The sequence below is a fragment of the Nelumbo lutea genome, chromosome 1, assembly GCF_056320005.1.
Source record: "Nelumbo lutea isolate HS-2025 chromosome 1, American lotus-T2T, whole genome shotgun sequence".
Lineage (NCBI taxonomy): Eukaryota > Viridiplantae > Streptophyta > Magnoliopsida > Proteales > Nelumbonaceae > Nelumbo > Nelumbo lutea.
Window position 1 is genome coordinate 65,807,961 of NC_142684.1, and position 9,577 is coordinate 65,817,537.

The window sequence follows — 9,577 nt, forward strand, 5'->3', positions numbered from 1 at the left end:
GAATTTTTCTCTTGGCCTCGGGAGTGGGGGCAAGTGATGTGGGGTGACCCAACTCAGCCCATTTGGGGCTGGGAGGCCCAGCCCACGAGTGCCAGATTCGAGAACGAGATCCGCTACAGTAGGGGTTACCCTGCTCCCCTCGTACGAAGCCAACTACGAAGTGTTCACATGACCCTGCCAAGGTTGTTGTGCGCTCCTGTACGGCTCTCATCCCAGGCGTTCATCTCCACATACCTCCAAGCAGCTAAAGTATAAATAGGGGTGCCTCACTCCAGGTAAAGGGGCCAAGAATATACAATCTACAGTCTGAATTTGGAATTGGGCTCACAAACCATATCCTGGTTGCCCTCTTCATACCTCGTACTAATTTGATTGTTAGAGACTTTGCCTCGGGTTCTCACCTGGGGCCTCTGATGCATTCTGTCTTTTGTAGTACCTCAGCCACCTGCCTTTGACTTCTACGGTACTCGGACCCTCCTCCACCTCAGCCTACATATCTCGGCCTCGACAACAACCTCTCCGAACCCTCGTAGCCCCTGCCTCAAGAGCCTAGGGATGAAATTACTTTATTGTCCCCAGCAAATCCGAGCATCAGGAAGATCAATTGGGTAGTAGAGGCGGCAAAAGAATACTAAATTTTGACTTTTAAGGATGGAGATGGCCTTAAGTTTCGATGAGGAAAGAAAATACAGGGCTTCTAGGTTCCAGTTACCCGTGAAAGACTCGTTCCTATTGAGACCGCAGCCGATTTCTATCAAGTATCAACAGAGAAGGGAACCAGCTAAAACGAATAAATGAGTTAGAGACGCTGGGTCATGGGTGACCCACTTGAGCTCTCTCCCAAGGGACACCAAATTTAAATGAAGCAGCTACACGTCATGATTTTGTGCTTTCCGTAGATCAGAAATGCAAAGACGTCTACGATGAAGAGGTCTTCCTCGTAAATGCAAAGACGTCTATGTTTCGAATCCTCTAGGGTTTTGTAAATTCATCCAACTTTATTAGTTTTTTTTTTTTTTAGAAAGCTCTAAAAATAATTGATTTTACCTAAACTTGACCCGTTGACAGTCTTAAACCAAAATGGGGTCCACTATAATTTTTTTATTAAACACAGTAATATAGTTATAGTAATTTTGTTTAACAAAAAAGTAAATTAATTTATGAGATCACATTTTCACCCCACAAGGAGTCGTCCCACAACACATCCCCGCCGTGTATTGAAAACATCTCCCGATGATGACATCATCGAGACTAGTACTATCATCGGGAGATGTTTCCAATATACCACAGGGATGTGCTGTGAGGCGGAAATGTGCATCTCCAAATGTCATTTTTTTATTTTACCCTGTGAAGCAGGAGCTTTCCCGCTACTTAATGATAAAAATAATTAAAAACACAAAGATATAGAAAAGTGGAGTTGATGTTTGGCCCATGATCACTGAGCTTGTCAAACGGATTAATGGTTAAATACTTTGAGTTACATGAGATAAGAGTAAATGAAAAAAGTAATAAAATTTTTTATCCCATTCAAGTTGAAACAAATGGAAGCAGGGCCTAGGGGTAATCATTTTCAGCTGGAGCTGGAAAATCCCAGCTTGAAAATTTTAGGCCTATGCTTAAGTTTTGTGTTTAGGCTCGGCCAAGACTCGCACATATTACATAAATATTATCTATGCATCTTTATATATGCTGTTTCATTTTTTATAAATATTATGAAACCTATAATACATATTGTATTAAAACATGTAACAAAATTAATTTTAAACACATATTTCATGACATAAATATAAAATATTATATGTTGAATATTGTGAATAAAAGTCAGGCTCGGAATCAGGCCAGGTCCGGCTTAAAACCATTATTATAGATGCTAAGCCTGGCCCATGATCATCCCCTTCTTGGCCTTTGCCTTTTTCTCACTTATTTATGCCCACCCAGATTCCAGAATGCAGATTGAAGTCAGTTTCAGTTAGTGTAAAGCTTGTTCGAACAGTCATTATTGCCTTTACATTGGGAAGTTGGGTAAATAGAGCTTTGCATTAACTAAAGCTGATCTCATGTGCATTGGACTCCCTGTGCATAACAACGTGTAAAAGAATGAGATATTCTCTATGTATGTCTGCGATGTTATGTGAATAATAAGGGTGGATAGAATTGCGGTGGATTCCCCATGTGTGTCTGTTCTCACACTTGGCGCCTCACAGTCACTTCACACACACATCCTAATGTGCATTGGGAACATCTCCGATATTTATTAGTTATTATTCACGGGAGATGTTCCTAATGCACGGTAGATGTATCTGTGAGGCGCCCATATGTGAGGAGCAGATCCTGGCTCCTCTCGAACTCATGTTGAAGATGCGTGGGTGTCAGAGATGTTTGGAGGGTGTTGGAACGTCATATTGGCAGGTGATGCGAATTCCGATTCCATCATGCCACTGTTCCAGCGAAACTCAGAATATAAAAACAGAGTGACGGAGCAGTCGTTGTATCGGGAGGCCCTCTTTTGCGTTGCGCTGTATGGGTATGGCTTTACCTTCCCTCTTCTAATCTTCCTCTTGCCTCCGTTCTCGGCCTCCGCAATTTCTTCCACCCAACGTCGAAACATTCAAATCCGCTTCGTATTGAGGTATCACTTTTACTCCTCCAGACTTCTATTTTTTTTTTGCTTTTTTCCTTCGGATCTTTATTTTGTTATCTGTTTATCTTTTTCTTACTATTTATGAACTTTGATTGGTTCATTTTTGTTTATTCGATTTGATTACAAGAACCTGCAAATGTTCATGATTTGGGTGAAAAATTAGGTTTTCCCCCATCTCTCCTCTTTGGGTCCTATATATTGTTAGATATTTATACATTTTTATATCTAACAATAATTTATTGCATGACGGTTAATTTTCTTTGATTTATAGTAGGTTTTTCTTTTCTTTTTCTCTCTGTCTCTTCTTTTGAGATTGTTGGTGACTGATGGAGCGAACGGAACTTACGTCTCTTAGTGTTTCTGATTCCTTGGTTTCTCCCCTTTCTGTTGTTTTTCTCCTCAGGCCATTTGATGGAACTTTGGTCCTAATGTTAGGGTTTTAGTGAGTGTCGTTTTACTTGCGGCATCCAGTTGGCGCTTCTGTCAAGTTGAAATTATATATGTGGTGATAGGTCACAGATGACTGCAGTTGTGTAGTGCCTGCTCCATTGAGCAAAAGTAGCATCCACTATAGTTTCATGTGAAGTTCCTGTAAACTGTTGAAGAGGGTGCCTTTAACTTTGAGTAGAAAGGTAAAATGTATGGGAGAGCGGGTCTCGATAGATTTAAGAAAGCGCAATCAATAGAGCCATTCTCTGTGACTCTTAATTCAGCTCCTAAAACATCTACCCAATCTGCTGCAAAAACATCTACACATTCTTCAATTTCATCTTTCCAACCTCAAACGTCGCACCTGCAAACCCAATTCCAGCAGCAACACCATCAACCTCAAAGACCTGTTGGACATGAACAGACAGTGTCAGCAGTAGCAGCTCAGCCAGTTACTCAGGTTGGTGGTGGGCAATCGACTTGGCAGCCTCCCGATTGGGCAATAGAACCCCGACCAGGTGTTTTTTATCTTGATGTTTTGAAGGATGGAGAAGTCATCGGTCGAATTAATCTGGATAAAAGGAGGCACATTTTCGGGAGGCAATTTCCCATGTGCGATTTCGTGCTTGATCATCAATCTGTGTCACGCCAACATGCTGCTGTCGTTCCACACAAGAATGGCAGGTTAGATATTCTATATGCTCTCCCTTTTCATTTTTTCAGTTTCTTTGGCGACTCTTCTATTTCAATTCTTTGACATGTTTTTCTTAAATCAGTATTGCATATGTAACTTGTTCAAAATCTATAGTTTCTTACAAGTTTAACTTTGGTTCATGCATACTGCCTACTGAGTACTTACCTTGCTTACTAAGTGCCCCCATTTTCCTACCACCGAGCTTGTCACTTGTAAACAGCAGGAAGGAAATGGTATTACCAAATTCAAATTCAAAGTTAATTAACCCACTTATTGATGGAAAATACACTCAAAAAGTTCTTTAAATAAGTTCAAATCCCCAAACAAGTGTTTATTCTATTTAAGGGCTTAAAAAAGTCCCCTGAAGAAAAAGAAAAAGAAAACGGTGTAGCAATGGGTCTATATCAATGTGCTGATAAAAAAAAGGTCTATATCGACGTGTTTTTAATCTAACAACTTGGACAAATCATGGCATTTAACTAATAATAGATAGATTTTCAGAAAAGGGATTCGGTGGCAAGATTTAAACCAAAACCCTTGGAATTCATGTTTCAAATCATAGATTGCATTTTAAGTTGTATGATTTTGGCAACTATGATTTATGGACTTCTTGTATTTCCCCTGCAGCATATATGTAATCGATTTGGGGTCTGCCCATGGTACATTTGTTGCAAATGAGAGACTGACCAAGGACAGCCCTGTTGAGCTCGAAGTGGGACAATCCTTGCGATTTGCTGCATCAACAAGAAGCTATATTTTGAGAAAGAACAATGCAGCTCTTTTTCCTCCCCCTCTTCTACCCTCAGAAATCAATCTGCCACCCTCTCCAGATCCTTCTGATGAAGAAGCTGTTTTAGCCTACAACACAGTCTTGAATCGTTATGGTCTGAGCAAATCAGACTTGTCTAAATCTGGCAAGGGTTCAGGGAACTTTTTGGGTGGGACTGATAATGGCAAGCCGCTGGAAAGAGCCTCTAAAAGAATTAGGAAAGTAAAAGTTGCTTTCAGAGATCAAGTTGGAGGAGAGTTGATTGAAGTTGTTGGAATTTCTGATGGGGCAGATGTTGAAACTGAACCTGGTCCAGTTGGTGTCAAAGAAGGTAGTCTTGTTGGGAAGTATGAATCCCTAGTACAGATCACTGTTATACCGAAAGGGAAGGAGCAAGCCTCATCAAAAGAGGAAAACTTCGCCTCAAAAGGCGTGACTGATAAACTACAGCAAGTATTGAACAAGGTCAGAGCTGCTCCAAAGAGTGGTGGAATTTATGATGACCTTTATGGAGACTCTTTTTCTGGTAAAGTGGGTTCATCCTGGGCTTATGCTTCAGGCGGTAGTGGTGATGGACAAACTGCTGTATCTAAAGGTGCTCAGGCAAATTCTGTTGGTAATGCAAGTGGAAAGCGGGGAACAAAGTTTGGTTATGCTGATGATGATGATTTATTTGGTGATTCGTTGGAGGACTAAGCACAAGAAGCTTCTGGGTGGTTTCCTACTCTGATGACATGATTGGAATTGCATGACTATAAGAGCTTGTTTCCTAGTAGTTTCCAACTCTGTACATTGGAAATTTTGTTGTAGTTACCGACTATTTTTTGACCTTGTTAATGAAAGATGTGCAACCCAAAACTGGAGATGACCCTGTAACTCATTCAACTTAGAGCTGCGGGTTCGATCTCTTGTCTTGTTTCCATAAAAAAGAGAATAGCAAAAGGAAATGTGGTATCTTTGATACTGTTCTAATGTGGCCCTTAGTGCACTTTTTGATTGAAGTTAAACTGGGCATGACCCCGTATCAAGTATGCACTAGTATTTTGATATATTTTTTTACATATGTATGCTTTTCATTTTTATTTAACACCCATTTTTTATCATTTAATTTAAAAGATTAAATTAAGTTTTATTTTTATAGAAATGAGAAACGGTTATTTAGCTTTTTATTTAATTATCCGCGCTTTTGAAAGAGTGGTTTGACACTCAATTTTTTTAGTGATTTGAGTTATATTTAAAAATGGGAGCAAACCACTTACGAAATGTTTTTTTTTTTTTCTGAATTAATAAGAGCCACGTGTATATATATATATATACACACTTTTGGCTTCCGCTTTAGATTTCCTGTTGTTAATGACAAGTCCACATTTCACAATTCTTAAATTTTAGGCTCATTCGTTTTTTGGTAAGTTACTCGAATAAATGTAAATAAGACAATGACCTTTTTATCTATAAAAAGCTATTATTAAAATGATCATTTTTATTTCATCTAAGTGTTGACAATTGATGGAATACCGGACGTGTCAACAGCTAGAACAGTTAGGACGCTAGTGGGGAGCAGTTCCGGCTTCCTACTGTCTGCATTGGACAGTTTATCATCCCCCTCACCGTGGACAGAGTTTCCGGTCTGAATGTGCCTCTTACAGTGGCACCTGCCATTGCTCCGCTCCCTTCTATTGTAGGAGCGATCCTTGCTGAACCCTCAGTTGTGCCCCCAGTGGCCAACCCGAACCAACTGGAGAACTTGGTGCAATGCACGTGGGCCATACATTCCACCTTAATTGGGCAAAAGGTGGAATGTTATGTAGACGACATGGTTGTCAAAATCCAACTTTCTTGTGATTTAATACAAGACTTGAACTTGGTTTTTGAAATTCTGCGTAAATTCAATATGAAGTTGAACCCAAACAAGTGTGTTTTTGGAGTCGCTTCGGGTAAGTTCTTGGGGTATATTGTGAACCGGCGCGGCATTGAGGCCAACCCGGCCTCTTAGCTTACGCACTCTCTTTTTTCTCTTTCCCCAACGTTATGACTTAAGCTTCGGAGTATTCCCACCAGGTAAATCCCCGGGAATCATTCTTTCCATCTTCTCAGGTGTTGTCTATTGCCAATAAGGAGCCAGCCAGCAGCTAGCTAGCAGCCAGCTAGCAGTGCCTGGATCGTGCAGCATCAGTTGGCGCCGTCTGTGGGAACCGCTTCTAAAAGCCTTCCTCCAAGATTTTACAACACTTCTCTTCCAAAAAATTTAGTATTCTTCATGACTTCTTCCAGCAATACCGGACGTGGCAACAACCAGGACGCTAGTGGGGAGCAGCTCCGACTTCCTACTATCTGCATTGGGTAGTTTACCGTCCCCCTCATCGTGGATGGAGTCCCCAGTCTGAATGTGCCTCTTACAGTGGCAGCTGCCATTGCTCCGCTCCCTTCTATTGTAGGAGAGATCCCTGTTGAACCCTCAGTTGCGCCCCCAGCTCCCATTGGCAGACAACCCGTTCGAGGTCCTAGCAGCAGGCTATAGATAGGGCTCTTCGGTCTAGAGCCGTCACTAGCAGTCCGAGCCTATTGAGCTCAACAACATCGAGGCATCGAGCACCAACGCTAAACCAACAAAGCAACAACGAAGGCACCGGTGAGCTCGCCGAACCGCTTCCAGAGCCTCTCCCGAGCTCAAAGGAAAGGAGGAGGTGTGCTCAGCTAAAGTGAAAGCTACCCCCCTCCTCTCGGTTCCTTCCCCGTTATCTCCAGAACTCTTTGCTGTCCCCATGTCAAAGGATTTCAAGCTCCCTCCTCTGGACAAGTATGATGGGTCTTTCGATCCAAATGACCATGCGGACGCCTTCCAGTCCCAGATGCACCTGGCATGGGCTAGCGAGTCCTACATGTGCATGGCCTTTTCCACTACTTTCAAATGAGTGGCCCGCACCTGGTACCGGAACCTCGTACCAGGGTCAATAAGAAGTTGGGTGCAGTTCGTGCAGGTCTTCACCTCCCACTTTGTCACCAGCAAGAGATGCCCGCGAATTCAGGAAAGCCTCATCAGCATAGTGCAAAAGGAAGGGGAGTCCATCCGGAGCTACATCAAGCGGTTCAATTATGCTTGCTTGCAGATACCCGACCTGGATCCTACGGTACGCCTCACAACAGTTAAGCAAAGTATCACTCATAAGAAGTTCAAGTGGCACGTAGTTGCCAACCAATCCAAAACCATGATCGAGTTCCTTAAGCTCGCAGATAGGTTTATTGCGACTGAGGAAGAGATCAACCAGAAGTGCGAACAGGCCCCAGAAAAAAGAAAAAGGGAATCAGAACCCCCATCTCAAGGCGACAGCAAGAAGAAGAAGGACATAGCTCGGGGGGCGAGGCCAGTCCAGCCCTCCCGAGCCCCAGCAACAGAAAGGGACTACATGCCCCTCAATACAAAATGGGCCGAGATCCTCATGGCGATCAAGGACGCTTCGTATGTGAAGTGGCCACCTTGGCTGAAGGCCGACCCTAGCACCCGGATTAAAAATTTGTATTGCAGTTTTCATAGAGACCACAATCATAGTACCGAGAGTTGTAAAAACCTCCGCGATGAGATAGAAGAGCTCATCCGTCGTGGATATTTATGAAAATTTGTACAAAATAATAAGAGTAATAATAACAATAAAGCAAGTTGACAGGGGGAGCTAGGCAAAGACGCCCCCGAATCCAGCCGACAAGCGGAGCAACCGCGGAAGTAGCCACCGGAAGAGAGACCAGTTCAGGGAATCATCCACATAATAGTCAGGGGATCGATTGTGGCGGGTTGCACTTTAGCAGCAGCTCGCGCATCAGCCCGTGAATCCAACAGGGAAGAGCAGAACCCTCCAAAATGGCCAAGGACAGAAGACCTCATCTTCTTCACAAAGGACAATGCGTGCAGGGTCCACTACCCTCATGACGATGCGCTCGTCATAAAGATGAAGGTCAGCGACTTTGAAGTCAAGCGAGTCATCATTGATTCAGGTAGTTTGGCAGATATCCTCTTCAAAGCGGCCTTCAACAAACTCCAGCTCTGGGAGAGCGACCTAAAGTCCGCAAACACTCCTCTAGTTGGCTTCAGCGGAGAGGAAGTTCGGCCCCTAGGAAGAGTAACGGTACCTGTGGAAGTCGGCACCTGGCCTAGCATTGTAAGGCTCAACCACGACTTGTTAGTGGTCACGACCCCCTCCCCATACAACGCCATAGTAGGCCGACCAATTACCCACGCCTTACGGGCTGTGTTGTCCACCTACTACTTGGCCATGAAGTTCCCCACAGACTTCGGTATTGGGATAGCGCCGGGTGACCAGCTTGAGTCCCGCAAGTGCTATGTTGCCGCCCTCAAGGGAAAAGCCAAGGTGGCCGACAACCTCGAGCTAGAGTGACCCTCGGAGCAGAGCGAGGAATGAGCTGCGCCCACGGAGGAGACTGTCTCCATTCCGACCTTAGCAGAGGACCCTACCTGAACGCTTCAGATCGACGCGTTCGTTGAGGAGCCCCTACGGTCTGAACTAGTACGTTTTTTACTTAAGAATTTAGATATTTTTGCTTGGTCCACAGAAGAAATGCCCGGTATAGACCCCGGCATTATAACTCATAAGCTTAATACTGATCCTATAGTTAGGCCCGTTAAGCAAAAGAAATGTAACCTAGCCCCATAGCGGTGGAGGTCAGTCGACGAGGAGGTCGGGAAGCTCCTTGCAGCCGATTTTATCAAGGAAGTCCATTACTTGAGCTAGGTGGCCAACCCCATTCTAGTGAAAAAGGCTAACGGTAAATGGCGCATGTGCGTCGACTACACCGACCTAAATCGAGCTTGCCCAAAAGACTGCTTCCCACTCCCAAGGATTGACTGCCTAGTGGTCGTGACCTCGGGGCATGAGTTGCTGAGCTTTCTAGATGCCTACTCGGGCTATAATCAAATCAGGATGGACCCAGCAGACGAGGAGAAAACTACTTTCATAACCGAGCTTGGCCTGTACTGTTACAAGGTCATACCCTTCGGGTTAAAAAATGCCGGGGCAACCTTCCAAAGACTTGT

General features: G+C 43.7%; 1 protein-coding gene across 1 annotated transcript; it reads left to right on the top strand.

Annotated features, from left to right (window-relative positions):
- Positions 1-2,380: 2,380 nt before the first annotated feature.
- Positions 2,381-5,505, top strand: LOC148874995 (protein phosphatase 1 regulatory inhibitor subunit PPP1R8 homolog). Its single transcript, XM_088971542.1, has 3 exons — positions 2,381-2,629; positions 3,045-3,754; positions 4,392-5,505. The coding sequence occupies exons 2-3, from the start codon at positions 3,279-3,281 to the stop codon at positions 5,227-5,229; spliced, it is 1,314 nt and encodes a 437-aa protein (XP_088827668.1). The 5' UTR covers positions 2,381-2,629; positions 3,045-3,278; the 3' UTR covers positions 5,230-5,505.
- The last annotated feature ends 4,072 nt before the right edge of the window (positions 5,506-9,577 follow it).

Bases quoted from the DNA above. Each gene is read 5' to 3' on its own strand.
- LOC148874995 (XM_088971542.1), top strand. From the start codon at position 3,279: ATGTATGGGAGAGCGGGTCTCGATAGATTTAAGAAAGCGCAATCAATA. The intron at 3,755-4,391 runs GTTAGATATTCT...TTTCCCCTGCAG, and splicing joins GTTCCACACAAGAATGGCAG to CATATATGTAATCGATTTGG.